The 17,706-nt window shown below is 37.6% G+C and overlaps 1 protein-coding gene across 6 annotated transcripts in view; it reads right to left on the bottom strand.

The window, feature by feature from the left end:
- The window catches only part of NLGN1 (neuroligin 1), a 593,124-nt gene extending 575,676 nt beyond the window's left edge, over window positions 1-17,448 (bottom strand). For 4 of the 6 annotated variants that reach the window (XM_054580625.1, XM_054580644.1, XM_054580637.1 and 1 more), the window contains exon 1: window positions 16,816-17,448. In XM_054580625.1, coding sequence (XP_054436600.1) covers window positions 16,816-17,308 — 493 coding nt within the window. In that variant the 5' untranslated portion in view covers window positions 17,309-17,448. Of the gene's footprint in view, window positions 1-16,312; window positions 16,373-16,815 lie in introns of all 6 variants that reach the window. The other 2 variants (XM_054580621.1, XM_054580630.1) reach the window with 1 other exon arrangement.
- Window positions 17,449-17,706: the final 258 nt, after the last annotated feature.

Genomic DNA, 17,706 nt, shown 5'->3' with positions numbered 1-17,706 from the left:
CTTAGGCTGTTTCCAAATCTTGGCTATTGTAAGTAACACTGTTACGAACATCGGGTTGCATAAGTTCTTTTGAATTGGTGTTTCAAGATTCTTAGGGTATATTCCCAGCAGTAGAATTGCTGGATCATAAGGCAGTTCCATTTTTCATTTTTGGGGTAAATCCCATTCTGTTTTCTACAGTGTCTGCACCAATCTGCATTCCCACCAATAGTGTGCTAGGGTTCCCTTTTCTCTACATCCTTGCCAGCACTTGTTGTTTGTTGATTAATGATAACCATTCTGATATCTCATTGTGGTTTTAATTTGCATCTCTCTGATGGCTAGTGATGTATAGCATCTTTTCATATGCCTATGGGAGCTCTGTATGTCCTCCTTGGAGAAGTGTCTATTCAGGTCCTTTGTCCATTTTTTAATTGGATTATTTGTTATCCTGTGTTGAGTCATATGAGTTCTGTATATATTTTGGAGATAAAACCCTTATCCAATGCATCATTGACAAATTATATTCTCCCACACAATCAGTTCCTTTTTTATTTTGATAATGGTTTCTTTAGCCATGAAATAGCTTTTAAATTTGATGTAGTCCCATTTGTTTATTTTTTCCTTTATTTCCCTTGCCTGAGGAGATATATCAGCAAAAATATTGCTATGTGGGACATCTGAAATTTTACTGCCTATGTTTTTCCACTAGGGTTTTTATGGTATTACAACTTATATTTAAGTTTCTTTTTATCCATTTTGAAAGAACTTTCCTGATTCACACCCAACTCAATAAGTTCTTGAATTCTATGGCTATCTATAACATTTCATTCCACTACCCCATGACCTCTCTAGTCTCGTGGTATATGTTATTGATTATTTATAATTTGCCTTCACGCTGGATTTCAAATACCTGAGTGCAGCACACATATGTGTCTCTGTGTGATACCAATTTGTATAAACTGGATTTGCATTCCAATACCCAGAATAAAGAATACCACTCAGTACTCCAAAAATACATGCTGAATTCGAAGAACATGTATTTTCTTACTAGTGTTCTAAAAAATTATGTTCATTTATCATGTCATTAATACAAATCTACATAAATTATGCAACTGTGTGTTCTTCTTAGCAATTTACATTGAACTAAATTATTTCTTTCCAGTTGACAGTTTGTGATTTGCTGTCTGTGCACGTATTCTTCTCATTTTCAAGCTTTCCCCAACCAAGGATTAGTTAGTTACAGAGTTATGACTCTTTCCTCTGTCTCATTGCCACACTTCCTTGTCATCTGCGTCTGTCTTATTCTAACATTCTTATTTCCCCTTCAAGTCTTATTTTTAAAAGATGACTTTAAAATAAGTATATAACTGTGGCATTATTTTCAAGAGTTTACCTTACATTTTGCATATAGGAGGTAAAAATGTGTTCAGTATTCCACCCTGTCTTTGTTTGCTTTTTATTTATTTATTTATTTATTTATTTATTTATTTATTTATGAGCCTCTGTTTTCTTTTATCTTTCTCCTCTGCCATTTGCACTTTCCATTTTCTCAAACTTCATTTCTTTGTTCTAACTCACTCTCTAGTCTCTACCTTCTTCAGTCCTGGTGAAGAAACCATGTTAGAGAAAGCTGGTTAGGGGCGGTAAGAACCACGAGTCAAGAAGAAAGGCTCTGGCCAGTGAGATCCTCAGCCCTACCCCTTCCTCTGACCTCTCAACAACCAGTCAGAGCTCAGTCTTACTGGGGGCTTACCCTTCATTCCCTCCTTCCCACCCCAGCCATCGCCGTTGGTATGGGCCTCATGGTCAATGACACACCATGTAATGATCTTCTTGTCTCATGCTCCGATTCTGTAACTTATACTGTTGTCAGCGAGAACAGTCTAAAGTGCTCACCTGATCACGTCAAACCTTTGCTTGAAGGTTTTAATGACTCACCATCACCTAGTGAAAGCCCCCAAGGCACAGAGATCCGGAACCTGCCTTATCCAAGCTTACGTCTCAATGCACTCTCTGATCACGCCTGCTCTCTACCTAGCCAAGCCTCCCACCGCACCCCAGGAAATCCTCTTCTTTGGTGGAGGGGCCATTTCCTCATTCTTCACAGTCCCATTTTAAGCAAGATTATTATGAGAAAAACTTTCCTCACCATCTCCCATCCAAGACAGAACTGGCCCTTCCTTCCTTTGGGCAGCATCCTACTCTACATAAACTTTAATTACTTCCCACATAGCACCTCTGACATTTTGTACACTTAGTAGCAAAAGGCAGTAAATGGAGTTAAGGTGTTCGGTTTTGAATCCTGTCTCTACCTCTTTCAAGCTGGGAGACCTTATGCAGTTTATGTAACCTATGTGTGCCTCATGTGCCTGATCAGTGGAGTGGAAATACTAATAGTAACAATTCCATAGGGCTTTTCTGAGAATTAAGTAAGTTAATACAGTCATGAGCCCCATAATGATGCTTCAGTCAACAATGGACCACACGTACAAGGGTGGCCTCATAAGATTACGATGGAGCTGAAAACCTCTTATTGCTTAGTAATGTTGCAGCTGTCTTAAAGTCACAGTGCAATTCATTACTCACCTGTTTGTGGTGATGCTGGTATAAATAAATGCATTGTAATGCCAGTCATAAAACAGTATAGCACGTACAATTGTGTACAGTTTGTAGTACTTGATAATGACAATAAATGAATGTTACTGCTTTGTATATTTACTATATACTATACTACATCCCTTATCATTACTTTAGAGTGTGCTCTTTCTCCTTACAAAAAATTTGCTAGTTAACAATATGCAATGTTATACTGGCAGCAGCCTTGTGCATCTCATGTTTACCAGAGCTCCTGATTGCATCATTTTCTCTTCTGCTTGATTTAATCTCATGTTGTTTTGTTCATCATGACCCCTAAGCATTTTACACAATGACAAAATCACCTAACAAGGCATTTCTCAGAACATATCCTCCTCACTAAGCGACACATGACTATATAAAACCCTTAAAACAATGGCTACTCCCTGATAGGCACTGTACAAGTGGTAGCTATTATAATATTTTTTTTTATCTCTTGCATGATTGCCCCTTATGGGCAAATACCACATATAGTTGTTTTTATGCTGTGTTTATCATAATCCCTAGGACATATTAGACACTTAATAACTGTTTCATGAGAGATTGAACAAATTTATGGTAATAGGCATAAAAAACACACCTTTTATTTCCCAAAGTTACAACACGTCCTTTTCCATTGTTCCCCTTAGGTGTGCAGGGAACTGTAAGGATACAATGCAAATGTTCATAGTGTTTCAGTTGAGAGTTTTAGCCAATGTTTCAACATGCACAGAAGAGTTTCCCTCCTACTCTCTTTTCTAATCATAGGAGCACCTGGGAGCATGCAGCATGGGGCCAGCAAAGCCAGGAAACAGGTACTGGCTGCATAATTTGTGGGGCTCAGTGACAAATGGAAATGTAGGATCCCATGTTCAAAAAGTATTACAAATTTCAAGATAGTGACACTAGAGAATTTAACAAGTATCTATTCTGAGCACAGGGATCGGTTTGACATTACTGATTGCCCTCCTGCGGAGCCAGCTCTGCCAGGAACCTAACACCTTTCTCTCAATCAACTCTGACCACGCGTTCAAAGACATCGCTCTAGTCTCTCTGACGGCCAGATTTGTCTCTGCAACAAATTGAGAGATTCTAGGTCTATAAAGCTCTTACTATGCCTCTCTACCCTGAACTGCCCAGGTCCAGTCTCCACCACCCACTAGAAAAGCCAGTGGCCTCTCCTTTTATCTCAGTAATCCAAGCTACCCATTGGCTGTCATGCTCAAAATGTTCCTTCATTTATCAACCACTTTTTGGGTACCAACCATTCTCCAAAACTCTGTCTATGGTGCTGTACATACAATAAGGTCCCATCTCTGGTTGGCCCCATTTTATAAGGTGATTTCTGGCTTTTTTCTGAGAAAGTGGGTAGTTGTTAATATTGACTAAAAGAAGAAAAAAAATAAGCTTCTGGATGCATGTACATGTTAATAATGATATGACTCAACTAGGGCTAAATCATAAGGTGACCCCCCAGCACAGACCCCTGGGGGGCTTTTTGATGGTATGTAGAATATCTGTTAAACAAATCCAGTTAGACCTCTTATTAGATCTTCTGGACCTCAGGCTCTGCCTCTTCAAGAACCCCAAATGACATATCTTAGCAGAAGCAGTGGCAAAAAGTCCTGTCACGGAGATGGATGGTAGAACAAGGACAAAGAAAGTAAAATAATTACAAGATAAGATATATGTATCACAGGAGGGAAATTGGGGTTGGGTAAGAGGAAGAGGAAATTAAATTAGAAAGTGGAAAGGAAAAATGAAGCTTTTGGTCTGGAAAAGAAAAATCATTCTCCATGCTCCTATTACACAAATGCACTGTTGGCATCCTGTATTAAAATATAAATTCAGTACAGAGGCAAGAAGGCTGGAAGTAACGTGCACAGGCAGAGAGCCAAGAGCCTCGGCTGTTGGCAGCCACTCGGCCCCGAGGGCCTCTGCAACCGAGTCCAAGTTATATCTGTCAGACACTGAGCCACCGAACACTGTTATTTCTTACTTAAGGACTCTGATGTTGCCTTTGAAATTTTCTTCATTTGGGGAGCCATAAACAAATAGTGATTGCAGAACAGAGAGGAAGAGAATATATTCCTGCTTGCCATGTCTGGTGAGGAATGATTCAGGTGTAGTATTACTCAAATAAATGCAGATGGTGGAAGATGAAGGATCTCTCCAACAAAGTGCATTGTTTCTTAAGGCTGTTTATGTTTTCAATGAATATTTATTAAATCCCCTGTGAGTACTGGGGATATAGCAGTGAAGAAGAAAAATGTTCTTCTGGGACAAACAGAGAATAAATATGTAAGCACATAAACGAACAAGATAACTTGATATAAAGTTTAAAACATAATGAAGGAAATAACCAATGAGACATAAAAGAATAACTAGAGGAAAAGGGTGAGGTGAGGTTTGCTTGACAAAGACCTCAGCACATGCTCCTTAGGCAAGTGGCATTTTGCCAAGACTGGAATTATAAGACTTAGACAGGAAAAGAGGCAGACGTTGTAGGCAGAAGGAACAGCAAGTGCAAAGGTTCTGAGGTAGGACAGATATTGGTTATTTCAATGGCCAGAAGGATATCAACAAGGCTACAAAGTAGCACATGAGGAGACATATTATGGAAGGAAGTTGTAGCAGTGGACAGGAGTCACTACATAGGATCTCATAGGCCATGGTCTTGAGTCCTACATTTATTATAAAAGCAGTAAGAAATTCCTGAGGGGGTTCAAAAGAAGTGATATAATCTCATGTCAGACTTTAAAGTAAAAAGATTATATTGGATGCCATGTGTAGAATGAATTCCAGGAGCAGGATCAGAAAGAGGAAGACCTGTTAGGAAGTTATTGCAGTGGTTCAGGCAAGAAATTATGGAGGTTCTATATTAAGGTGAGAAAATAGAGAAGGATGGAGGGGAAGTGTGCGCAGAGGTAGCAGGGTAATGTCTGCAAGGTCCTGAACATCAGGGTTAGGCGATGCCTGTGCACATCCCTAAGAGGTCGCCTCATGAAGACAGGGCTGTCTCTGATAGCCTCACCCTTAGTAAACACCTAACTTATCTGGAAGTCACTTCTTTAGAAGCCTCAGTTATTTAGTAAACAAAATTGAAATAATTGTCTTTGAACAAAGTCTACATATTTCAGTTGCTACGGATTAGTCATAGTGGAGACACTCATATCAAGCCTATTTACTTTTATTTCACAAACAAGTTTGTCTCTTCGTTCTGTGTTGCAAGTACGGCTGCTCCGTTTTCCACCCCAGGAGAGACCAGCTGGAGCTCCTCAGAAGTGGGCAGGCAGTGTCTCTAAAGCCTGGCAAAGTGAGAGCAGTAAGAGGAGACAACTGTATCCAGGCAACGAAGGAGACCTAAACATATGTGCACATACATATCCCCCCCCACACACACACACACATAAACAAGCAAACATTAATTAAGCACTCAGAAATATTTTAACCTGCAGTTACTCAGTAAAATGGTCCCGCAGACCATACTAACAAGGGGCTTCAATATTCATTCCCAAGGGCTCACAGCAAGGACAACTTTTTGTCACAAAATATCTCTAAACCATAGACACCTCTCCTTATGTGTTCCCATAATGCCCCTTTGCTTCTCTTCTTCGGGGCACTTATTACCTTGTTACTTTCTCTTTCCATATCTCCCCCCACCCAAAGTTAGCGCTTCAAGGGCAGCTCTTTAATGCCCTTCTAATCTCCATGCCTCTGGAACCAAACACAGTGCCCTGCACAGAGAAGACACTCAACAGAAGTATGGGAAGAACCACGGAGTGACAGCTATTAGTTTACTTAGAGAGACAGCCTGCCGCCCAATAACTCAGCAGCAGTTGTATCAGTGGCTAAAGCCTTCCCAAGCTTTACAGAGACTGTATAGGTACAGCACTGGCTTTTTTAATTTTTATTTTTATAAACAGATGGGTAGAAAGTTTTAAACCACTGCTACTTGGCAGAGCAACTAAGGTGGGCTCAGGCAACAAGGCTGATCTAATTATAGCTTTGGTTATGCCTGATGTGTTTTATTTTGACGTGCAAATTCTGTACTCCATATGCATTTAAAAATTTAATTAAATGTTTTATTATAGGAGACACAATGCCAAATATTAGCATCATCACCTTATTTTTTCCTAGAAACAGCCATTCCCTCATTTAGTTTTGAGATTTTAATACAAATCAGGCTTACATTTAATTGGTAATACTGACATGGCCATCAACAAAAATGTCCTGTTACTTGCTACTAGCAGGCTGGCATTGCAAAGTAAGCGTCATCAGGGCAAAGAATACACCCTGCCCAGCTGAGCCTCAGTGGTGCCGGACATGGGTACGTCGCCCACAGTAGGTTCCAGCTGAGAGAGAGAAGGGCTAACTATGGAGGAAATATAAGGCAGTGCCTTTTGGACACAGAACACAAAACAGAGCAGAGCAACATCAATAGAACACAAGACAGAGAAAAGCCACGACAGCAGCAGCAACAACAAACCACAACAATAATAATAAAGGAAAGAAGGCAAGCATTACTATGATTACCAAAGATTCCGTTTAATGACATTGTGAGGCCCCAGTACACATTCTGCAAAGATTTATGGTGATTTTCTTTTTTTCCCTCAAAATGCCCTTTGTTAAACCATACAGGAGGTCAAAGCTCTTCATAGGAAAAAATTCTCACTCCTGCCTGGCCTTTCAGAGTGAGTTGGCATACAAAATGTTTTAAATGGCCATTACAGAAAAATTTTCTCTTCAAAATCCAAATTGATAGAAATTTTCGTTTTCATTGAAATGAGGTTAATCCCCTAAATAAATGGCTTCCAAGCTCTTTGAAAACAACAGAATCCCTTTCCACCTTCATTTGTTCTTTTGTTTAAAAGTCTTGGCACTGTGGATGGACTCTCCTTATATGTAAGGGAGGCAAAGCCAAGCTGCTCTGGTGGTATTGGGTGTGTGGGAGCAAGACGGGGTGTGATATGGTGGGGGTCGGGGGTGCGTCAAGGGGGGCCCTGGCAGGCTGCTGAGCTGCCTACCTCAGAGGCATTCCTTTATCTGAAGGCAGTCTCAGGAAGGCATATCTATTCCTAAGAAGCCTAGGAATCCAAATCGGAAGGGGCATATATGTACTCAATAACTACCCAGTGCTCCTCTTCCTTTTCTAGGGACAGCTCTATTTAAAAATGCTTCTAATCTACTTGACAAGGCTCCATTTGTCCTCCTCCCCTACCTGTTCTGCACACTTATCCCTCTAACCCCTTTCTTTCATTTGAGGAAAGTGGGAAGAAGATTCTAGAAAAGGAACCTGAGCTTTGTCAGGGAAAAGAACAGGGACGTTTTTTCGAGAGAAAGAAGAGAGTGAAGGAGTTTTTGTATGATCCTTCTAAAACTAGGAGACAATATGTCATTTCTTTTTGGCATAATTGCTTTAAAGGTCTTGCCTCAAAGAAAAAGGTGAAAGGGAGAACAAAGACCTTCTTCCTTCACACCTGAAATGAAGAGCAGAAAGTTAAGACTATTGTCGATTAATCAGATTTTCTATTTTTGAAAATTATTATGATTTACAATTGCAATGACCACAGCTTCTTTTATTATAATTTCTTTTTGTCATTGTTTAAAGCTGATTTTTGCAGCATTTTGCATGCTTTAATGAAAATTATGGGCAATAATTAAATTGTTCTAATGCTATCATTACATAGTACCACATGAATGGGGTTACAGTAAACAAAAAAGAGGCCTTATTTTAAAAAGAACTTCATCTAATTGCCTAAATATGACAAATGAAACAGCATTGAAAATCAATGCTCCTACAGTTTTTAGTTGGTAGAACCTTAGTTTTAACTAAAACCATGTTTGCATGTAAGTAACCAGCTGGATAAAATGCTTGAAATTCAGGGAAAGATAAAAATATCTAAATCATTTTGTCTACATAGAGTCAAACACTTGGATATTTAAATGTAGCCAGACTAATTTATAGTACTCTATCTTGACAGGAAAATACTCAAAAACAAATTTAAAAAAATTTCTCAGGAGAGCAAAGGGAACCCATGTCTTTTGGAGGTACTGAAGTTCACACGAAATCTGAGTTCTGATTTGAAAAGGAGTCCCAGCCCTCCTAGCTAGCAGCCATGTGACCTTGGGGACTTCCTTAACCCCAAAAAGCTATTAGTTTTCAACCTATAAAATGGGCATAATGATATGCCCACTTGATATTCTTAAAATGGGCATTTTGAAATTTTGGGGGGGATTCAGTTTGAAAAAATAAGTATGCCTGGTATTCCTCAAGAACTCACATCCTCCTAGAATCTCAGAATTTGACTAAATTGTGTTAACCCCAAATTCATGTTTACATCCTAAACCCGGGTACCTTGTGTGTGGCCTTATTTAGAAATAGGGTCTTTCCAGATATAATCAGCCAAAATGAGGTCATTAGGCAGGCTCTAACCCAATATGATCACTGTCCATATAAAAAGGGGTCATTTGAACACAGACATGCATGGCGGTGGGGGGGGGGGGTGCTGTGTCAACAGCCCCGGGGGAAGAATGCCATCTCTAAGCCAAGGAGAAGGACCTAGAACAGGTTTTTCCATACAGTCCTCAGAAGCAACCAACCTTGCTGACGCTTTGATCTCAGATTTCCAGCCTCCAAAATTATGAGACAAGTATTTTCTCCTATTTAAGTCATGTAGTTTGTGGAATGTTGTCAGGGCGTCCCTAGCAAAGCAATACAATGACCTTATTTAGAAACAGGGGCTTTGCAAATGTAATGAAGATGAGGTCATACTGGATTAGAGTGGGCCATAAATCCTATGGCTGGTAACCTTATAAGAAGGTCATGTGGAGACTCAGAGACACTGGGAGACACACAGGGAAGAAGGCCATACGACAACAGAGGTAGAAACTGAAGTGACGCAAATATAAGCCGAGGACAGCCAAGGACGGTTGGCAAACCCCAGCAGCTAAGAGAGAGGGAGGGAGATTCTCCTCCTTTGAAGTCTCCAGAAAGAACCAAGCCTGCCAACTCCTTGATTTTGGACCTCTCCACTCCAGAATTGTGAGGGAATAAACGTCTGCCTTTTCAGGCCACACAGTGTATGGCACGTTGTTGCAGAGGCCCTAGGAAACCAATGTAGGAAGTGTTGATATGAAGCTGTCTGTGCACTTATAAAGAGCTATGTAAAGACTTATGATTAAAAATTATGCTTCCACATCTAGTCCAGAGTTTAAGATTATCAAATCCAGAATGGATTTATGATTGTTACTGGCAAATTTATACACTGGTGTGACTCCTAAATTATTTTTCAATTACAGTTGACATTCAATGTTATATTAGCTTCAGGTGCAGAGCATAGTGGATAGACATTTACATAACTTACAAAGTGATCCCCCCGATAAGTATAGTAACCATCTGGCACCATACATAGTTATTGCAATATTATTGACTATATTCCCTATGCTATACTTTGCATCCAGTGATTATTTTGTAACTGCCAATCTGTAGTTCTTTATCCCCTCAACTTTTTCACCCAGTTCCCCGACGCTCTTTGCTCACTAAAGTTATTTTTGAAGTTGGTCATTTCCTAAAACTACTTTAGCACGTATCACCATGGAGGGAGGAAAAAGAAGAGTATTTATAAGAGAAATATTAGAGGCCAAAGGATTACCAACAAAATCTGTAACAGTAAGTAGTATAGAAATGAATTAAAGCAAAGATTATATCATAATTATTAAGCTAATAGTTTATGTTCGATATGTGAAAACAATTCATAAAACGTTATTACACTGGATAGGAGAAAGAAAGGCAGTTTTTACAAAGGATTTATTGTATGGCATAACTTTTTGTTGATGGCATAAGTCTTAAATGTTTTCAATTTCAACCCAAGTTTCTATAAGAAAAAAGTATTTATTCTCTGGAAAAATGGAATTGGACAACTATAATGGTCTTTTAATCATCTGCTTCAGGAGACTCTGTCTGCCTGTCAGTAAACAATGGAGCAATTGATGTTGTTCTTTAGAACTTTACAACCTTTTAGATCTACTTCATTTCAGAGTTTCAGCTTAAACAGTTCAGCTAGCTTTTAGATGACATCTGTCCAGGGCTACTAACACAAATATGAAGAAAAACCACTTGTTTGCCTTGTTTCTTTTATCTTCAAACCCAAAATTAACTAGATATGATTCTTCTCATAACAAATTAGCCGCCATTTTCTATGTGATCTGGAATCCCACATAAACAGTTGCTGTTTTGTTATTTTGTTTTATCCCTTCTGCCCTAAAATAATCTCCTGAAAGAAAACACAGTTGGCTACCAACAAGTTATGTTTCTTTGGGCATGATACTTAACCTCTTTAGTCCTCCACTTCTGCATTTGTGAAGTGGGAATAGGAACTTCACAGGATTGTTGTGATATCAAATAAATTAATAAGGTTGAATATCTAGAACACATGAAGAGCTCACCAGTTTTAATTCTATCTCTACGTCCCTTAATATTACACATGAAACTAAAATAGAAGCAATAAGAAGAGACTAGAACCCCACTACTACTTCTACCCATGTCCTTATGGACTCTGCCTAATTAGGTGCTAATTTAAATGATCTATCTACGATCTCTGTAAGCCAAAACCTTCAAATGTGTACTACACCCCATCTTTCTCTAAGAATATTATTTTAGCAGTCTACCATCTTTTCCCTATATTTTTAATTGTTCCCTTCCTTATATATACATTTATTTATTTCTTCTCTCTTAGCCTACATCATCAAAAACATGTGCTCTGGTGTTCTTGTGCTCCCATTTTTTTCTACTCCTTTTTATTACAAAATTCCTTAAAATAGTTATATTTATGCTCAGTGACTCCAAATCTTCTCCCATTCTATCACAGACCCACTCCAGTGTGTCACACCCATATCTCCCCATGAATGTTCATTAGTCCAAGTTGATATTTTATTTTGATGCATTTTCTTTGTTTAGCTTCCAGGATGAAACAACAAAAAATATTGGTTTACCTCTCATCTCAAAATATAGCACTTTCTCAGTCTCCATTGCTTCTCCTCTTCTCCCAGATCCCTTCATGTTGGAATGCCCCATGGCTTAGTCTTTGCCTTTTTTTTCCTTCATTATTTTCACCCAATTTATTTTATTCTTACTCAGCTCATGACTTTAAATCTTTACCTTCCTTATCACAATGACTCCCAAATTTGTATCTCTGACTAGACCTTACTCCTGAACTTCAAACTTGATGTCCACATCAAGTTTGGAACTTCCTTGATGTCCACAGTTAGATATCTAAGTTACATGAATTTAAACATGTCCAAAACTAAACATCATCTTTCTACTGTGTGTCTCCACTAAACCATTCTACCTTCTATTTTTTTTCTTTCTTAATTGATGGCAAATCTGTTCTTTTAGGCACTCAGTCTACTTTTAATATATCAGCCTGAATGATCACTTTACTATGAAGTCAGATCATCTGAATCTCATTACCTCTCTCTACATTTTTCACGTACACTGTACTATGAAATGTTCCCTAAATATCCAAGAGAGACTCTTACCTTAATGCCTTCATACTAGCTTTCCACAGATACCCACTTCACTTCCTTCCCAATGCAGACTATTCTGATTATTGTATTTAAATTTACCTTCACCCTCTACACCAGCACTCTTGAACCTTTACACTCAGTTTATTCTCATCCTACACCTTTTAAATTTAGTTTTTATTGTCTACATTTGTCTCCATACACTAGGATGTAAGCTCCAGAAGGGCAATATTTATTTTTGGTTTTGTTTTTCATTTGCTTGTTTGTTTGTTTCTCTGATATATTTCTGAGATCTGGAGCAGTAATCTAGTTGACACAGTCTAAAGACAATAAACATTTATTAAATGAATAAATAAATTAACTAAAAATACATAAACAAGAAGAAAGAACATTCTGGAATATAAACTCCTTTTAAAATCCTAAACACATTAATAGTGAAAGGAGTCATTGTATATCTATTAAATTATGGAAAAATCATTGTTCAGCAAACAACCAAATAAACCCTAAATCTAGAAAGGCTTTTTAATGAATTTAATATTATCTCAGGTAAAGAATATTAAACATAGCATATAAAAACAAAATACTTCTGAAATCAGTAATAAAATGCTCAACAAATCAATAATTGTACCAGAGCCACCTAGAGATTCTTATTTTCTGTACACAAAAAATGTGGTAAATTTAAAAAAAAAAATTCTTGCCATTGCGCAAATAAAAATTAATTCTGTTTTCATCTCAAAAGAACTATGCAAATGATAGTCAAAGTACTGGAGAAATACAAAGTTACACAACTCCAGGATATGCATGAGCCAACCAATTTGTCTATGGATTTTCTGCCTCTCTTGTACCTCCCTTTCATGTTTACTGCATAACATTTGACCACTGTATCTTTTGTTGGCAACTCTCAGAAGAAAGCAAACCAGAGAAACAAAATAGAACATAAGCAAATTAAAGCTTCTCCTGATATCAGCCAAAAGACTACGTTGGGGTCTTGGTCTGGACAGTAAAACAACATGCATGCTATTTAAAAGTATTCACTAAAATTAGTACAGGAAATGTTTTCTGGAAATCATTTGCTAATACTGGCTGACCCATTCAACTGAGGTGAGCATTAAATCTGTCTTAAATAGAGTCAACTGATAAAATAAAAAGAATTCACAATATATTTATTTAAATGTGCAAATGAAGAAAAAAGGGAGGGGGAAGGGTGGAGATATATTTCTCTAATACATCTATATATCTCTAATACAGAAATTACCTACCATAAGCAACTTAACATCATGGAAAAGCATCAAATATAAGCAAGAACTAGGAACAAATCTGACTGGACCAATTACTACCAGTAGGAAATGGGTCAAAACACTGAACTCAAACCTACTTTCTTATCTATATAGTAAGGATAGCAATAAACTTTCCTCCTAAACTTTTTGTAATAAATTATGTCTGGACAAATTCCAGTTTCTTTCACATGTTATTAGCCTACTTGGCCAAGTGATGATAGTCATCTCATTTTAAGCCTCTTCTTTTCTTTCAGTTTTGAGAAGATAAAACCCTAAAGAAATATCTAGAGAGTAATTAACATATAGCTAAAACTATCATGGGGAAAATAAAAAGCTAGTTTAAAAAGTGCAACTGAGACCTGTTCTAAATGAAAGGCAGCCTACTGGCAAAAATATGTTTTTCTTCAGTTGCACAGGAAAATATTAAAGCTCTAATTAAAAACTATAGCAAGGCATCTTGTGGAGGAGGAAGAAGATTTTCTTCCTTCTATACAGACTAAAGTGCTAAAAAACGCTTTGTTCTTTGAAAACTTAGTTGAAAGTAAGTTCTATAATGACAAGGATCTTTGTTTCATTCATTACTAACTCCCTTGAATAGTGCATGACTTATAATATGCAATTAAGAAACACTTTTGAATGAATAGTATGCACAGATTAGAGTGCACGTGGACCAGGGGAGGGGTCCGTCTGCCTCTGCAGGTGACCATGTACAGTTACAAAAGTAATAACAAGCCAGAATTTTATTAATGCCTAGATCAAATGCAACATAACTATTCCTATAGCTTATGAACCACCATTTATAAACTCCTAGAATTTTGTTGAACAACTGCAGAGTCCATATGCAATATCTATTAGCATATGCACAAAGATAAAATGTCTAATATTTTCTTGAACCAAGAAAATATAATTTCTTGAAGTGACCAGAATATAAACTCTTCACAATAGAGAAGGAAAAAAGTTAATGCTTGGAGAAAAATTTTACTCCTCTGCTTAAAAGTCAAGCTCTAAACTTCAGCAGTGTTTATTTTAAAAAGACTATGTAAAAAATAAAATTTAAATTCCTTGTTATTTAGATGTTAGAATGATATAGACAGCTCTGAGCAGAACCTATTTAACATTAACAGGATATAACTTTTCAGAATGCTTACCATAAAATCATGATAGACACGAACTATAAACAATACAGAATAAACTAGGGATCTATAGATTTTGTCCTTGGGCTAATTATAAATTAGTTCAAAATTTGCCAAAGTTAATAGCACAGCCTACATACATATCTCTTTGCCAGCTCTCTCATAAAGCAGATAGAACCAACAATCCAAAGAACAATGAAAAAGGATTCTCTAATGAATCGATTCCTCTCTGAAGTTGTATGAAAAGAAAGGTCACTTTCTCACTTACTAGCTTATCTTTTGGTGCCCTTATCATTTTCTGATTGTTGATATTTTTATGTATTATGCTGTATTTATGCATTCTTCAGTAACATCTTTATTTATGACTTTGTGAATCAACATCTCTATGATAAGAGGTGAAAGTCACTTAGCTAATTACACATACTTGAAAAGCTGCATAATAATAACCACTGCGGTATTATTGTACATTAGTTGAAGGGATGTAAATTACTGCAGTTATTCTCATTTGAGGAAAAAGAAGAGACTTTATTTTAGTTGTTTAAAACACCCTTCTTTGTTGCCCGCATATCCACCTTCTTAGGTATACTACAATTTTAACCCAAACCATGGTATCAATAATAAAATAAAGGTTGAATCCCATTCTAGCAGTATGCCCAAAAGACATAAGAACAAAAACAAAGCAAAACAAAATTCAATTCAATGCAAATACTTCTGATCTGCAGTCAAGAATTTTGTTATATGAAGCTTCTTCCATACAATGCAATCCTGGTAAAACAGAACAGTTTAGTCACCGCCATCCACAAGGATGTTGTAATGAAATCTGACTTGGTCCAGCCAGGGGATTAGAAGAGCACAGAGAGAATGTACAGCACTAGAATATTAATATGACTTCTGTATGAAGATTGGAAATTCTACAAAGTTATGAATAAGGTCAAAATAACACTTAGATGATTTACTGCCATAGAAAATCATAATCTCTTGAGTGATTTACTGGATGTTATACAGAAACAAAGTGTGGACAAGCTACATTCAGATGCAAGCTTGCAGCTGTCAATGTCTACATTTGCTCAATCTGGCTAGAGACTGATTTGAAGGTTGATTTAGTTGTAGCTTCTGAATCATGCTCTCCTCTATGTTTTAAAGTGTTTAACATAAATATAAAAATGTTCACGTAATTTTAAGACAGTAAATATTTAGTATAAAAATCTGCAAAACCTCATTCTCTTCTGAGAGAGTAACTGGAAAATGAAAAGACTCCCTGGGAAAAATACCATTACTTAATAGTAATAACTGTCCAAGAGTTATGCAAAATTTACCTTAAATGAGAAAGTTCATAGGGTGTTCAGAAGGAGCTAAGAATAAACAAACAAAAAACTAAGTCTGTGACTGAATTTATCAATTATAAGAGGAATAGAAATCTCTGTAGAAAAGGGTTCAGAGATCAAAAGTTGATGAGTTGGGAAGGAAGCTTTGTTTGGTTCCCTTGCAAGCAATGTAATAGGCCGAGTATCTTTTCCTCAACACAGAAACTCAAAGTAGAGATTCAACTCCTGTGAATGCTACCAGCACCAGAACACAAGGCACCATCCATGAGCTCTGTAAATGTTATCTGCTCAGCTAGAACTCTCCTTAACCATCTTTCTATGCCTTGACAGGCTTTATTAAATTCCACATATTACCTAACCATTCACTTCCCAACATCAGCAAATCATCCTTAGGGAGAATATCTTGTTCTTCCTCTGAAAGCTTTTTCCCATTTTTTATTTTCACTTTTATACATACCTCCTTTTCTACATATTTTCTTGCCGGGTTTTCTGGCACATTCCTTGGATATTCTTTTTACTGAAAAATGAATAGAAGACTAGAAAATAACATGGCGCTCCATTACAGACCGCCGTAACATGCAACACCACTATCTAACTTAATATGCTCCTGTTTTTACTGAGTGCCAAAGATCCCCAATTTGTTGAGCCTGCACATGCAATGGAGAGATGTTAATGCATCTTCTCAGAAGTCATTCGGTAGGAAATGGAAATTAGGAACCCATTTCTACCTAAATATACGTGCTGCGAAGGAAAGAAAATGAGTAGGCACAGGAAAAAATAAGAACGGATACACCAACACACATAAACAAAAAGAGCGTCATGCACACATGTAAAATATGTCTACATGCCAACAGGAAAAGCCATGCATGCTACCAGTACACATGAATTCATATTGTTAAAACTTAGAATAGAAAAGAAAAATATAAATATATCTTCCTGGTTTTCCTGCAGTAAACTCACCATCCTCAGTTGGGACATATATGTTTAAATATAGGCAATCTTCACTCTGGTCTTGTACATATGATGAAACCACATCCAAGTTATTAGTAAACCACACAGGAAGCATGACTTCAGGCAATCGGCCATCAATGATATTCTGGGGACACACAGGAGCAAATTGAGTAGCATTCCTGACATCTGACCAGGGAGACGGCGGTTCTGGAGGCTGAAAACGATGTTCCCCTGTCGGCGGTGCTGCATATGGAACCCCAAGAAACTGAATAACAGGCCCCAAAATTTCATTATTGAGTTCTTTCTTAATCCCTCTTATCTTGCCAAAGTTGGTGGTCACCAGCGGATCTGCATCATCCAATTTTTGGGAGATCACATGGGCAGCCTGAAGCAAACATCCCAACACACAGAGAGTCCATGAGGTACCCGATCCCCTGTGTGCCAAGCATGCCATCGCTGCTCTCCAAACATGATTTGGCCACGTGTATCTGGGCAGTGCCATGGTCCCACATTAGTTGTCTAGTTGTCTGGTTACAGTGAGGCAAAGTATTTGTATCCACTTGAGGACGACCTGATAATGGTAGAATACACCTCCTATTTCTTAAGGGTGAACTTGTCGAGAAAAGCTCAGGAAGCTCTTCTTGCAGCCAGTATCTCCCATTGATTTCACATGTATTGAAGTAGCGTCTTCAGTCATCACTATTTATCAGACCATATTCTACTGACCATTCTGTATTCCATAGTAGCAATGTGGCAAGAGTGGCCATTGACTGTGGATTTCCCTCTTATAAATCAAATCCAGTTAGCTGCAGGCCTATATCCTAGAGAGAATGAAAATAAATCATTATTACCAACAAGATGACATAGACAGGGTGATAACTAGATGTTTTACAAGTTACA

The sequence above is a fragment of the Pteronotus mesoamericanus genome, unplaced genomic scaffold, assembly GCF_021234165.1.
Source record: "Pteronotus mesoamericanus isolate MK-2021 breed Mesoamerican mustached bat unplaced genomic scaffold, CSHL_Meso_final contig_116, whole genome shotgun sequence".
NCBI classification, from domain to species: Eukaryota; Metazoa; Chordata; class Mammalia; order Chiroptera; family Mormoopidae; genus Pteronotus; species Pteronotus mesoamericanus.
The sequence above is the reverse complement of the archived record's forward strand: the minus strand, read 5'-3'. Positions and strand labels throughout refer to the sequence as shown.